The sequence below is a fragment of the Ornithorhynchus anatinus genome, chromosome 20 (assembly GCF_004115215.2).
Source record: "Ornithorhynchus anatinus isolate Pmale09 chromosome 20, mOrnAna1.pri.v4, whole genome shotgun sequence".
NCBI classification, from domain to species: Eukaryota; Metazoa; Chordata; class Mammalia; order Monotremata; family Ornithorhynchidae; genus Ornithorhynchus; species Ornithorhynchus anatinus.
The window spans coordinates 4,122,603-4,137,843 of record NC_041747.1 but is presented as its reverse complement, the minus strand read 5'-3'; the positions used below and the strand labels follow the sequence as shown (position 1 = coordinate 4,137,843).

Here is a 15,241-nt window from a genome sequence, read left to right as displayed (position 1 = left end):
ATGGTCTCTGTACCGTGTTGGTGTGTGGAGTTCTTCCTTTTTTTTTTTTTTTTAAACTCTGGAGAATGTCGAGGAAGGAAAGAGGAAGACTAAAATAGATGGACAGCTTTCAATAAGTAGTGTTACTTGATCACCCACCGAGTGACACATTACATTGCCTACGTGGTTGTCATAAGGACACGTCTCCTTGAAAGGTGACGTCTCTGTCTTTCTTAATATCGCTTCTCTCTCCATAATGTGGGGGAGAGGTTGGCAAGGGCTCAAAATCGGCCCGCATAGCCAGGTAACCCAGGCAAGATGGAGTCGAGGGTCTGTTTCTTCGCCATCACACTGGGGTTCATGGAAGTCATCCGGGCAGAGTTAGACCTTTCGCTCCTCTTGCTCTAAAGGGGATATTTTTGTCTGTTATTTTTTACTCGAGTATTTGACTCGGTTGCACAGAACAACGTAATATCTCAACAACTGTAGAGAAGAATCTCTTTAGAGTATAAATGAGGTTTTTTTTTTTTTATTCTTTGAGTCAAAAGAAATCCAGTAGAGAATTTTAGATATCTGTCCAACCCTCGGTTAAGCAGTTCAAAAATCAGAGATTCTCTTCTGTGGCGGTCAGAGGTTAATGGGATGACTCGACCGGCGGCTGGCTGCCTATCCTGTACTCATCTGTGTATTTTAAATTTTACTTATTCCAAAGGTGACTCTTCATCCCTCCCCAGATGGCCTTCCAAACTGGCCCTTCACCCTCCGCTGTCCCTCCTCAGTCCCCTCGCTGGCACCGTCCCCCGTCCCGGAGCCCCTTCCCTCCTCACCGACACTCCCCAGATCCCACGTCCTCCAACAGACCATCCCCGATTCATTCCCGTCAACCCGTCGGTCACCTAGTGCGCTCGGGCGGGTACCCGAGGGAATGTTCTCTCGCCAGGGAATGTTTCTGTCCTTTTGCTGATTCTGATTCTGACGTGATTTCTGTATCAGACGGGTTTTCCCCGTCAAGAGCGCAGGTTCCTCGTGGGCTGGGCAGGCGTCCCTTGGTCCAATGCGCCGGCCCGAGGAGGTGCCCGGTAGATTCCCTCCCCGGGGCCGGGTCCCCCGCCCGGAACGGCGTTGAGCGCCCGGCGCTGTGTTTTTCAGAGTGACGACTCGGATGAAGAGGACCTTTGCATCAGCAACAAATGGACGTTTCAGAGGAGCAGCAAGAGGTGGTCTCGCGTGAACGACCTGGACTCGCTGTTCCGCGGCTCGGACCGCCATGGCTCTCTGGGGGACGCTAAGATGAGAAACACGACGAGCAGCGAGAGCGTGGTGACGGACCTGAGCGAGCCGGAGGTCTCCTCCATCCACAGCGAGAGCAGCGGAGGGAGCGACGGGCGCGGCCAGGCTGGCGGCGCCGGCCGGGAGGCCTCTGACCGGGGCGGCCCGGACTCGGCCGGTGGCACCCCGCCGGCCCCCGGGGACGCCACGAAGAACGACAGGTCGGCGCGGACCAGAACCAAGACTTTCCTGAAGCGCATGGAAACGCTCCGGGCCTGGGGGACCTCCGACAAGCCCCGCGGGCCCGGGAGGGCGGGCGGCATGGTGATCAGCGGGCCGGTCCTTCAGCAGGAGTCCGAGGCCTTAAAGACCCTGCGCTGCGTGCAGCTGGTCAACGGGGAGCTCGGCGGGGCGGCCCCCGGGGGCCCCTCGGCCTCCCTCCGGCCCGGCTGCGACCACAGCCGGTCCGTGAACGGGAACGACGGCGGGAGCGGCGGGAGCACCCCGGGCCCGAAGGAGCGCAGGTGCCACGAGCCCGGGAAGCGGGGGGGCATGTGCTTCGAAGGCCTGGAGGAACTGATGGGGACGACCCTGCGGCAGCTGAGCGAGCAGAGTCGGGGCAGCGAGTTTCACTCGCAGGACGACTTGGTGGTGCTCGTGCCCAAGGACCACAAGCCCGGAACCTTCCCCAAGGCCCTGTCCATCGAGAGCCTCTCCCCGGCCGACCCCGGCGGCGCCGTCAACTGGAGGACGGGCAGCATCTCTCTGGGCAGGCGGCAGGGTCCCGGCCGCCGGGAGCCCGGGCTCCTGGCTCCCTGCCCCCGAGGGAGCAGGGTCAGCGTCTACGACAACGTGCCCGGCTCCCACCTGTGCGCCAGCACCGGCGACCTGCTGGACCTGGGGCGGGACGAGCTGTTCCCGCCCGTGAACGAGATCCTGCAGCGCATCAGCGGGCAGCCGGAGGCGGTGGACTGCTGGCCCGAGAGCCTGCTGTCCGAGCTCCGGGCCGAAGGCAAGGCGACGGGGGAGGGCGGCCCGTCCCCCTGCCCGACCCCCCACCACGTCGCTTTGGATTTCGAGGGGAACTCGGGGTCCGACGGTCGGACGACGCCCAGCGACATGGAGCGAGACGGAGCCTCCCTGAACGAGTCGGAGGTGACCGGAGTCCGGGAGAGGCGCGATTCTGGAGTCGGGGCATCGCTCACCCGCCCCAACAGGTCGGTAGCCGGGTGCGGCTAGGATGCGGCGGGCCCGTGGCTTGCCCGCGGCCCCGCTGCGTGACCTCGGGCGGGTCACCCGACGGCGCTGGCACCTGCCCGCCCCTTCTTCCCTCCCTCCCGCTGAGAACGTGAGCCCCTTCCGATCGTCTCGTATCTACCCCGGTGCTGGCCCCGTAGGGGCTACCTCATAGACGGTGTCGTCATTCTGTTGTTGTTTTCTCATTTGCTGTTTGGGGAAGAGTAGTTGTAATAGCAGTTATTGATCACCTATTGAGTCCGGAGGACTGGACTCGGCCCTGGGAAAGAAAACCCGGGCAGGAATTAGACTCGGTCGCCGTCCCTCGGCGCGGGGGGCTCACAGTCTGGAAGAAAGGTTCGAGGGTGAAAAAAAGAAGGTTTGAATAGACTTATTCCTGCTCCATTTCTTTGGTTGGGGTTAATCCCTCATCTCTTGCTTAAGCTGTCCTCAAGATGTGACAGAGCATATAACGTAGCGGGGGAGGGAGCACCACGGTCCTAATAATAATAATAATGATAATTATGGTATTTGTTAAGTATTTACCGTGTGCCAGGCACCGTACTAAGCGCTGGGGTAGTCCCTGTCCCACATAGAGCTCACAGTCTTAATCCTAGCGGATCGAGCACGGGCCTGGGAGGCGGAAGGGCCTGAGTCCTAACCCCGGCTCTGCCGCTTGTCTGCCACTTGCCTCGTCTGTTAAATGGGGATTAAGACGGCGAGCCCCGAGTGGGACACTGACTGTGTCTGACCTGATCAGTTTGTATCTTCCCCAGTGCTTAGTACAGTGCCTGGCACATAGTAAGAACGTACCAAATACCATTAAAGAAAAAAAATAACCACAGCAAGCTTTCTCTGAATGAGAACAGGAATCTTCAGGCTCCAAGGCTCCTCTTGTCTTTGGTCTCGGTTTGAAGGGCAGGTTGGGAAATAGCAACCTGGCATCCCATGTCCGGAGACCCAAGGAAATGGAGATGGAGGGTGCGTCTCTCTTCCCCTTGCTTTTCTTCCTTCCATTCATTCATTCAGTTGTATTTATTGAGCGCTTACTGTGTGCAGAGCACGATACCGAGTGCTTGGAAAGTACAATTCAGCGGTAAAGAGAGATGATCCGTGCCCACTCCGGACGTACAGTCTGTTTTCTGTGAGCAGAACGCTGTACTAAACACTTGGAGAGGAGGGAGACACGTGGGGATTGAAGGGGGGGGAAGGGGAAGAGACGTCAAGCCCTCCAGCTTCCCCCAGGGGGTTGGGAGACCCCGTCCCCCGTCCCCCGTCCTCCCAGACCCGGTCCCCCCCCACCCCCCAGTCCCCATCTCCCCTTTCTTCCCTCCCTTTTCCTCCCGGTTTCAGGGCAGGAATATTGAAATTGAATTGAACTGAATTGGATTCCCTCCCCCCACCCCCAATTTCTTAAACCCGATCCCTTTAAAACGATTGCCCGATCGACCCTGAAACTCATTCCACCATCCACCCTCCCATGAAACTCTTACTCCGTCTAACTGATTGGATTGTCAAGAAGCGTTTCCGACCGTTCGGTCTAAACCCAGTTCATCTCTGGCTGCGTTTCATTTTCAGCAGTTTGTTTAACTCTGCAAATACTGTAACGTGCCGCGATCGACAAATAGGCAGAGTGCAGGAGCGGCTCGCTTCTCTAACGCGCTCTTGTGGGCTCCTGCTCTAGGCGGTCACGCTGGAACAGTTTGCACATCGCCCGTCTGCCCGCTCACGCCGCCGCGTCCCTGCGGATCGGCGACCAGACCGCCGGCCAGCTGAATCTGCTCCAGAAATTCTCCCTTCTTTGCCTGACCGCCATCATGGAGAAGAACTCTCTGTCCAACAAGCACGGCTGGACCTGGTGAGTTCCCGGCAGAAGTAGCCCTTTGAAGGAGCCAGCGACTTCTTCAGTTCGCAGGCGAGGGGTGGTTTGGATAGTCTTGGCATCTGGATCTGTATTGCCCCACTCTGTTGTAACTTCCTGAGCACTGAGCTCAGCACTCTGCACACACTAAATAATGCCATCGATTGCATTTATTTGCTGCATCCTGAAGTCCCCACAGTCGCCCCCCGCCTTCTCTCCCGGAGGCTATTTCTACTCCCGCGGTCCAGCTGGGTTTTACTTCACAGTTCAGGCCTGGCCTCTAGGGAACTAGCGACTGGGGCGAGCACTTGTCTATCGTGGGGGCGGGGCTGGGCCCGAGGAACAGTAGTCAGAGTCCAGGAAAGGAAATGGCGAATGAATCCATCCATCAATAGTATCGATTGGGTGCCTGCTGGGGGCAGAGCGCTGTACCGAGGGTTTAGGAGAGTACCCGGGAAGGTGAAAATACGATCCCCGTCTGCCAGGAGCTTACTTTCTAATAGCTGAGCGACAGACACTAAATAATTACAGGTAGAAGGCAAAGAAAGAGAATGGAAAGATGGATGTGCGGGCTGGGATGAGGCCCAATCCCATGCTCTAGGCACAGTAGGCCTTCAGTAAATTCTGTGGCTGGCAATGAGAGGAGTTAAAAATGTAAGTATTTTTATATACGGTATTTGTTAAGCTCTGTTTGTGCCAGTCACTGTGCTAAGCGCCAGGATAGATACAGAGATACTCGAGTTGGACACAGTCCCGTCCCACATGGGGCTCAAGGTCTCAATCCCCATTTTGCAGATGAGGTAAGTGAGGCACAGACAAGTGAAGGGACTTAACCCAAGGTCACCCAGCAGACAAGTGGCGGAGCCGGGGTTAGATCCCAGGTCCTCTGACTCCCGGCCCCACGTTCTTTCCAGTAGGGCATGCTGCTTCTCAGATTTGCCAAAATATCAGCCCGGCGGTTAGAAGGAACATCTTGGACTTGCAGTTTACAAATGCTTAGCTTGTGGCAATAGTTCATCACTTTAATTGGTGAATTTAAAGATGGATCCTTTATTTTGATTTCACTGGGGAATGAAAATATGTTCAGTAAATAACCCTTGTACCCTTGTAAACCTTGGTGCTAGTTGAATGGCTCTTGCTTCGTCAAATCTTAGGTAATCTCCTAAACTGTTCCGTATGGACTCAACTCTCGTTAATGTCTATACAATCACTATCATTTATTACATACTCGCTGTCATTTATTACGTACTTAAAATATCCCGAACATCCATTCCAGTTTCATGTCTGCTTCTCCAGGGAGCGTGTACAGAATTGGAAAGCCAAAAAAGTAATGACAATGATGAGTCGATGGGTTTCGGGGATTGAAACGTCTTACCGTTTATTTAAAAAACGGAACTGAACCTTATCGCTGATGACTCTGGCCCAAGAAATCGAAAACTGAAGACAGAAACATCTCAGAGCTACATGAGAAACAGGCACCCCATCCACCCAGGTTTTCTCTCGGGCTTTCCCACTTGAGGGTTTTCGTCGAGCATTTTAAAGCAGTGTGATTTTGGCCTCTCTGGTCGAGGTGCATTTTCCTAACCGGAGGACATCTGCAAACGCGTCAAGGCCGTGATACTTATTCGTTAGGAGAGAAGCCGTAGAGAGGAGGGTACTTCATTGAGCCCCCACCTGATGCAATGCCCTATACCGAGTGCTTGGGAAAGCGCAGCACACGAGAAACGTTCCCTGCCCCCGAGGAGAGAAAACTGGAATCCCCCACAAACTCCCTAAGATCAGTTCATCCATCAGTGGTATTTACTGAATGTTTACTGTGTGCAGAGCACTGTACTCTAGACCGAAAGCTTGTTAAGGACAAGGAACGTATCTGCTGCTTCTGTTGTACTGTACTCTCCCAAGTGCTCAGTACAGTGCTCAGCACATAATTGGTGCTCATTAAATGCCACTGATGGATTACGTAGCCCCTGGGAGAGTACAGAGGGGTCGATGAGACCTGACCCCTCCAGTAAGCTACGAAACTCGCCAGGACGACAGTATGGAAGCTTGTACCCCGCTCTGTGTGACTGTTCTTGTTGGGTTCTTTAGGGCGGTGCCGAAGTTCATGAAGAGGATCAAAGTTCCTGATTACAAGGACAAGAATGTGTTTGGAGTTCCTCTCATAGTTCACGTCCAGAGGACAGGCCAGCCCCTTCCTCAGAGTATACAACAAGCACTGCAGTACCTGCGCACCAACTGCCTGGACCAGGTATGGTTAATGGCGGCAGGGAGCTTGGGGGGAGCGATGCGCATCATGCCCAGGGACGAGCAGAAGCAGAGCTATCTTCCTCCTCTCGCGGTCTGCTGGACCTGGAGATCGGCCCTAAGGTGGCAGGTGGAGTGGCCCGAGGGGCTGCACTGGTACCCCGTCACGATGTTTTCAGCCCGATTATTCTTCCAGCGTGGAAAGCACATGGCCAGCACCACGAGACTGGTATCGCGTCGGTATACGATCTGATCCGGTCGAACAGAGTCCGGGTCCCACGTGGGGCTCACGGTCTTAATCCCCATTTTACAACTGCGATAACTGAGGCACGGAAAAGTTAAATGACTTGCTGGAGGCCACAGAGCAGATACGTGACAGAGCCGGAATCAGAACCCGGGTCCTCTGACTCCCAGGTCTGTGCTCTTTCCACTAGGCCACGCTGCTTTCCCAGCACTTTTTCGAAGGCAAGAAAAACAAACTGAATTTGACCACCCTAGAAATCACCAAGTCATCTGAGAGTGTTTGGTCAATGCAGTCTTTAGTGTCACTAGGCTAGAATTGAGAAGAAAACCCCCATCACATTTAGGCTTTGCCACCGGTGCCTGCCAGGTTGGGTCCGTTAGTACCAGGACTTCGGGAGAAGTCGCACGGCATCTTCTTCCAAATCACGGCCCCTTGGCCATGAGACTGTCCGACCCCCGAGGTCCCTTTTATCTATTTCGAATTGATTTTGAAGATTCAGGCTATACATCTCCTCTCTTTAACTTCCTCCTACTGCTCAAAGCCGGAAGAAATCTTTAAAACTAAAAACAGATTTGTTTACATTCAAAAACAAACATTTGCCAGAAACATCTGAAAACAATATCGGCTATACAACTAACTACTCTCTTCTCTATTGACTTTGTTGTTATTGGGGGAAAATATGATAAGATATGCATATCTCCTTCCAAGTCGTGCATAATGCCTAGCATACTGTTTCACTGCACTTCATGTTAATATTGATATTTAAGGCTGCGGCGGCTCAGCCGTCAGCTGTGTCTCAGTCCTGCAGTGGATGCAGCCACGTTCACATTGAATATTCTTTCCGTATCCACATTGAATATTCTTTTGTTATTCTCGTGTTTTTATTGGCCTCCGGGCCAAGGGTCCTCAGTGGCAGAGGGCAATCTGGTCCATCATTCAGAGAGGTAGCGTGGCCTACTGGACAGAGCACGGGCCTGGGGGTCAGAAGGACCCGGGTCCTAGTCCCACTTGTCTGCTCTGTGACCTGGGGCAAGTCACTTCACTTCTCCGTGGCTCAGTTACCTCATCTGTAAAATGGGGATCGACACTGTGAGCCCCATGTGGGACGGCGACTGGGTCCAACCCGATTAGTTCGTATCTACCCCAGCGCTTAGTACAGTGCTTGACACATAGTAAGTGCTTCTCAGATACCATTAAAAAAAATAAAAATCGATCAGTGGTATTTATTAAGCGCCTATGTGCAGAGCATGTACTAAGCGCTTGGGAGAATATAGCCAAATGAAGTCCAGTTCTTTCCAGCCTCCCCCTCCTTCATTCATTCAATTCAGTCGTATTTATTGAGCACTTACTATGTGCAGAGCACCGTACTAAGCGCTTGGAATGTACAATTTGGCAACAGATAGATCAATCCCTGGCCAACGACGGGCTCACGAGGATAGCCTCCGGTTGGTTACCCTTCCTATCCCCACTCGGGGGACGGCTACCCCCAGCGACTGCCGTGAATTCTAGAGAATTACCCTGGGACAGCTCTATTACATCACCTTCCACGTGTTCGGGGGAATCCATTCTTGGGTAAACAGAGAAGAGATAAACCAAGAGAAGACTGATGGCAAAGCGCAACTCTAGTCCAGAAGAGAAGGGAAGGCAACCCCCGTTAGCGGAGGTGCCGGGGCAGGTGGGACCTAGGAGGGAAGCGGCTCCACAGAACCAACAGGTCGTGGAGCGGACACCGCCGTATCCTCCGGGTCCCGAGGAAGAAGAGTGAATGATAGAATTTGAACAAGCAGGGTAAGAGCAAGGAAAAAAGACGAGGGGACTCAGAGCGTGTCATGGCCCGCCTTCTCTGCCAGGCCCCCAGGCCAGACAGGGAGAGTGGTGGCTGACGGGAAAGGCAGACAGAGGCGACCACGGTAACTTTATTAATGACGATAAAGGGGTTTATTAAGCGCTAACTATGTACCGAGCCGTGGGATAGAAGATAATGGGATCGGGCACAGTCCCCGTCTCCCCTGAGGCTCGCGATCTGAGCAGTCAGTCGGTCAGTCGGTGGTATTCGGTGAGCGCTTACTGTGCGTGGGGCACTGTGCTCAGCATTTTGGAGGGGAAAATGCAGTAGGATTGTTAGATAGGACCCCTGCCTTTAAAAAGTTGGCAGTCTGGAGGGGGAGATTTAGGGAGAGAGAACAGCTAGCTAATCCCCATTTCCTTTCATAGCAGTGGGGCCTAGTGGGACCAACACAAGCCTGGGAGTCAGAGGACCCAGGTTCTAATCCCAGTCCCGCCACTTGCCTCTTGTGGGAACTTGGGCAAATCACTTAACTTCTCTGGGCCTCGGTTTTCTCATCTGTAGAATGATGAATCAGTACCTGTTCTTCCTCCTACTTTGACTGCAAGCCCCAGGCGGGATAGGGGCTGTGCCTGACCCGGTGATCTTGTATCTACCCCGGCTCTAATTGGCTTGGCACACGATGAGCACTTAACAAGCGCCAGTTTCTTCTGGAACGGTGTTCTGGATCCTCTTCCCACAGAACGTGTATATTCGTGGGTGGCGTTCCTCCTCTCCTTCCCCGCCGCTCCTCCGGATCGGCTGTCAGGCGAGAGTCCCTTACCTTCCTAGACTCTGTGGTTGACTAGGGGTAAATGCGAAGCTCACCCTCCTTCCTTCACGGAGTCTGCAGGTGATGAGGCTCAGCCTGTCCGTTCTCGGCTCGGGCAGCTGGCTTTCAGCCGGAGTGAGGAAATGTCGTCTCCAATTAGGAACCATTTGTATGCAGACCGAGCGGCGGGTAAGAGGAGTCTCTGGGCCTTTTCCGCGGGCAGGGCGTTTATTCCGGCCCCCGACGGGCCGTGCGGCGCAGCGTCCGTTACTGTCTGTTCCCGGGGAAAATGCGGTCCCCGCCGCTCCGGGGATCAAACCCGTAATGAAAGGGTCCAGGAGAACTGGCAGCCTGCTGGGTTTTTTTAATGCAACTTTCTCTCTCGGGAGAAAACAAACCTTTCCTGATCAATTAAGCACATTTCTAAGGCGAGGGAAACGAGAGGTTCTGATAGGCGGCATTAAACACCGGCGGGGAGAAGCTAAACAGGTCGCCACGTGGGAGGTTTTGTAGTACGGAGGAGAAATTTGAATTCTAATGCAGCCATCACGCAGAGCCTCGTGTTTGATTATAAAAGCCTAATTACGTGGCCGGAGGCCTAATCCGGCTGGCGCCCGGCCCGCGTTCGTTCAGTCATCGGCGTCGGAGGGGCGCCCGCCGTGTGCACGGCCCCGGAGTACTCGCTGGGGAGCATCCCTAAAGATAAAAGGCCCCAACCCTGCCCTCCAGGAGCTTCCGCTCCCTTCCTCCAAGGGAAACCGAGGCCCCCCGGTGTCTGCTGGAGCCGGAACCCCGAGCCGGAGGGGCCAGGGTTGGGCTTTGGGCGGGTCAGAGGATTTACGGAGCGCTAACCGCGGGCCAGGCGCTGCTGTAGCTACAAGATAATCGGATGGGGCGCAGTCCCCGTCCCACCCGGGGCTCCCCATCTGAAAGTTAGGAGAGCTGGGACTTGGGGTTTCCGGGCTTTAAATTCCTCGTAACTTCTCCGGCCCCTCGCTCCACGCCCTACCTCGGCGGGTGCCGAATAACGACGCCACGGCCGTCTCCAGGGGCCGGGCCGGACAGCCGATCTCTCCGCAGGGAAGATTCCCTCCCACGACCCGAGGAACCACCTTTCCCGAAGCCGACCCTCTGCAGGGGACGGTGCCGGGCGCATCCCGCTCTGTGGGATTTTGTTGCCGGGATTCAGAACAGGCGGAAGCATCGCTCGGTGTGTTCCGTTCCGTCTCCCACAGACGGAGCCTCATCCCATTTCCCTCGCGGCCCATCCCGCTGACATTTACATAAGCCGGAGGATCTTCCGATCGCTCGGAAGCTTTCCCTCGCTGTCGGTGCGATTTAAAACCGTCAGTGGCTCCCGTCAGGAGGCCGCCGCCGAGAGCCGCAGTGAGGCATTTGGAAGTGGAGGAGAGGCAGTGGCGGGACCCGAAAACCAAGGTGGGGGAGGGAAGGGGAGCGATCCTGGGATGTTGGGCCCACCCCTTTCTGTACAGCTGGGATCCGAGCGTAGGAACGCTCCCACACCCGGGCTCCTAAGGCAACCACCGCCACCCCTGCAGTGGAGAAGGAGGTAGGCGGAGGCTGCCAATCGGCTCCCGTCCCCGCCCCCCTCGACGGCTCCCTCTCCGCACATCGTTCCTCCCGTTACTCATTACACATTCTTCCGCAGCGTGAGCTGAAGGCTGTGCTGATTTTGCTTCATAGATAAGACACCTTTTACCCCGTCGTACGTCTCCCGCACGTAGAGTCGTCCGGCGACCCGGAGACGCCGCGGCCGACGACGAACGCGAACGTCTCCGAGCGGCTTGCCCGCTCACTGGGCTCGCCGTTCAGGGGAGCGTTGTTCAGGCCCCATGGGAAAGAGAGTTGTTTTGGGGTGGCGGTGGTGATGGCTCCCACCGAGTCATCCGCACTCTCTCGCCCCGTCTCTCTCTCTCTCTCTCTCTCTGCCCGAGGGCCCGGATCGTACGGCGGCCGGTAGGGAGAAGGGGTGCGGCGGTGCCCCTCCGAACCTTCACGGTAGGAATAGTCTGCTCAAACCGTGTTCTTCCGGTTTCAGGTGGGTCTGTTCCGGAAATCGGGAGTGAAGTCTCGAATCCAGGCTCTGCGCCAGATGAACGAGAGCTCCCCAGAGAACGTCAGCTACGAGGACCAGTCGGCGTACGACGTGGCCGACATGGTCAAGCAGTTCTTCCGTGACCTGCCCGAGCCCCTTCTGACCAGCAAGCTGGGGGAGACCTTCCTCCACATCTATCAGTGTAAGCGCGGGGAGCCGACGTGCCGCTCACGGGCCTTCGGGCCGCGGCATCCGCCTTTTCTAATACTGATAATCGAGGTGCCTGTTAAGCGCTCACTGTGTGCCAGGCGCCGTTCTGAGCGCTGGGATGGATACAAGCTAATCGGGTTGGACACGGTCCCGGCCCCACATGGGCCTCACAGTTTGAATCCCCATGTTACAGATGTGGTAACTAAGATACAGAGAAGTTAAGTGGACTTGCCCAAGGTCACACAGCCAACACGTGGTGGAGCCGGGATTAGAACCCAGATCCTTCTGATTCCCAGTCCCGTATTCTATCTACTAGATCACGCTGCTTCATTTTAATTGTGTTTAGGACATAACCCGAGGACCGTATATGTTTTGGACCTCAGTCAGTCCATCAGTGGTATTTATTAAGCGCTTACTGCGTGCAGAACACTGTTCTGAGCACTTGGGAGAGTACGGTGCAACAGACTCGATTGGTGCATTCGTTCAGTCGTATTTAATGAGCATTTATTTTGTGCAGAGCGCTGTACTAAACGCTTGGAAAGTACAATTCAGCAACAGAGAGAGAGAGAATCCCTGCCCACAATGGGTTTACAAGTCTAGAGGGGGAGACAGTAAGAGAAATAAATTACAGATATGCACATAAAGTGCTGTGGGCTGAGGGAGGGGGGAATAAAGAGAGCAAACCCAAGTGCACACATCTGGAAAATGAGACTATCTGGCCTCCCACCTTCTTAGACCGGGCATCCCACCGAGGGTGGAGATTGGGTCCGAACCGTTAGTCTCTATCAACCCCAGTGCTTAGCCATAGTGCTTGTCACCCAGCGAGCGCTTAACGGGCAGTGGTGTGGAGCGCTTAGTGTGTGCGGAGCGGTACCCTGAGCGCTTGGGAGAGTACAGCGTAACGGAGTTGGTAGACGCCGTTCCCTGCCCACGAGCTCACAGTCTAGAGTTTAAATATCGTAATCATCATTAATTATTGAAGCAACATGTTCCCCAGCTGGAATATCGGCCTCGTGGCGGCAACCGGTTCCTAGTCGGGCCTAAGCCGCCGTGCCTCCCGGAGGTCTAATTTGTAGGTCCGCTGCGGACAGAGCAGAGCCCACTACGGTTGTAGGAAGTGCCGCGTGGATTGCAAAAATCCACCTTACCACTACCCTGTTCCTACTTCCTGGGATTTTCAATTTAACCTAGGAGCCCCCGGTGGGTCAGGGGCCGTATCTGATTTCCAGCCGTGTGTTATTTCCTAGGATTCGGTACAGTCCTCTACACACAGTAAGAGCATTAATAAATACTAGTACGACTACTGCTATTAGTGGTGATGGGCAAGCTCTTAGTACCGTGCTCTGCACACAGCAAGCGCTCAACAGATACGACCGAATGAAAGGTGGTGAACTTTTCTCTCCATAGCGAGTGCTTAATTACCACCACCGACTGAGTGTCCCTCCTCCCTTTCCCCTTAGTGTCGGCGGGTCATTCTCTAGAGCAGTGAGGTAAAAATGAAGCTGTGGACGAGAGCGGAGGGGAGCTTGGCAGATGCCTGCCCGTAAGAAAGGGAAAAATTCACCACCTCAAGTGCCGTTTCCCGCAGAAGCATTGGTGAGGCTTTTCTCAGCCACAGAGCTCACCCGAGTGCTTAGCACAGTACAGCGTACCCAGGGGCTCCTCAGTGAAGTGCCACTCTTTCTACGCGACGTCCCAGAATAAGAGATCAGCCTTCCCCAACTCGAGCCGAGGGGACGGCGCGCCACAGAAGACTCCGTCCCTCGGCATAATGGGTATCGACCGGAGTTGCCGTATCTTCCCTGGGGGGGTCCCTGTCCCCCCTCACCCTCCTGACCGGCCGCCGTGGGTCTTCCCTCAGATGTTCCCGCGGACCAGCGGCTGCAGGCCGTGCAGGCCGCCATCTTACTGCTCTCCGACGAAAACCGGGAGGTCCTGCAGATGCTGCTGTACTTCCTCAATGATGTCGTCAGCGTGGTGGAAGAAAACCAAATGACTCCCATGAACCTGGCCGTCTGCTTGGCCCCTTCCCTCTTCCACCTCAACTTACTAAAGAAAGAAGCCTCCCCGAGGTGGGTATTTCCGATCGGGCGCGGGGTTACGGGACGCGTCAGACGGGGGCCCTCCGCCCCGGGCTTCAGATCCTCGCGGCTTAAAATCTGCCCTCTCTGAATCGGAGAGGATCTTACTGCACGTTCAATAATAATAATAATAATAATGTTGGTATTTGTTAAGCGCTTACTATGTGCCGAGCACTATTCTAAGCGCTGGGGTAGACAAAGGGGAATCAGGTTGTCCCACGTGGGGCTCACAGTCTTAATCCCCATTTTACAGATGAGGGAACTGAGGCACAGAGAAGTTAAGTGACTCGCCCACAGTAACACAGCCGACAAGTGGCAGAGCTGGGATTCGAACTCATGAGCCCTGACTCCAAAGCCCGTGCTCTTTCCACTGAGCCACGCTGTTCAGGGGCGTGGAAGTTTCTGACTGCCCGATGGTCGTCTTCCTACCCCCAGTGCTTGGTCCTACGAGTGGGCCTCTGGCGGGCGCTGAACAAATACCCCGGTCACCGTGATTACCATTATTCTTAGCCCAGCGAAACGTCACCCAGGAAAGGAAGGGTCTGAGGAGATCCCGGATCGCGGCGTGAGCCTCGTGAGCGGGGAGGGTGGGACTGAGGGAAGAGATGAGCCGGGACTCGCCTCTGAGGAGCCAACAGCGGCTGCAGTTAAGAGTGAACATAGGACACAGGGTGACGGGTGGGTTTTTTAGGAGGAAGAAATGGATCTCTCAGCCCCATCGCCAGCCGCCACTCACTCCCCTCTGTCCGGACGCCTGAATATCCTTGCCGATGGCCGAGGTGGTCTAGATTTAAAAACGTGGGATCTGGGTGGCGTCGGCCGACCGGCGCCGGGGGGTGGTCCCGGGCCGCGGCGGGGTGATCGGTGACGAGGGCGTTCGATTCCAGGGTGATCCAGAAGAAATATGCAACTGGGAAACCAGACCAGAAGGACCTCAACGAGAATCTAGCAGCTACACAGGGGCTTGCCCATATGATAAGAGAATATAAAAGGCTTTTCGAGGTGAGTGGGCGACTCTGACTGCTTTCCCTTGCAGGCCCTGGAGCGGAGGAGCCGTGCAGGGGTGGGAAGTGGTCACGGTTGGTACTTGGGTGTTCTAGAGGGGCCAGGGGGGCACCCTGTGCGGGTCAGGGCCGAGAACGACAGAGGGGTCCGGGTCCCGGGAATTGAGGATCGAGAACGGGCATGGGAAAAATGGATTCCGGTGGCGCCGGGTTGTGCGCCTTGCCGCTCGGGATCCCGCTGGGGCATAGAGAACAACCAGCAGGTAGGCGGGCGAGGGAACTTGCAAACGGAGGCCGAGGCAAACCTTGCACAGGGCCAAAGGCCCGTGACCCGGCGGGCAGCTGCCTTGGTAGCCACTGACGCTAACCAGATAGTTTTCAGGATTCCTGCTGGGCCTGTTCATCCCACCTCAACCCCCAGCAGGCCTCCCTCTGATGGCTCGTGGCGGGAAGGGAACCT

The 15,241-nt window shown here is 55.5% G+C and overlaps 1 protein-coding gene across 6 annotated transcripts in view; it reads left to right on the top strand.

Annotated features, from left to right (window-relative positions):
- Nucleotides 1–15,241, top strand: part of STARD13 (StAR related lipid transfer domain containing 13) — a 245,975-nt gene that overhangs the window by 222,542 nt on the left and 8,192 nt on the right. For all 6 annotated transcript variants that reach the window (XM_039914925.1, XM_029048473.2, XM_029048475.2 and 3 more), the window contains 6 exons: nucleotides 1,129–2,465; nucleotides 4,169–4,342; nucleotides 6,434–6,593; nucleotides 11,490–11,688; nucleotides 13,558–13,768; nucleotides 14,665–14,779. In XM_039914925.1, the coding sequence (XP_039770859.1) occupies nucleotides 1,129–2,465; nucleotides 4,169–4,342; nucleotides 6,434–6,593; nucleotides 11,490–11,688; nucleotides 13,558–13,768; nucleotides 14,665–14,779 (2,196 nt within the window). The remainder of the gene's footprint in view (nucleotides 1–1,128; nucleotides 2,466–4,168; nucleotides 4,343–6,433; nucleotides 6,594–11,489; nucleotides 11,689–13,557; nucleotides 13,769–14,664; nucleotides 14,780–15,241) is intronic.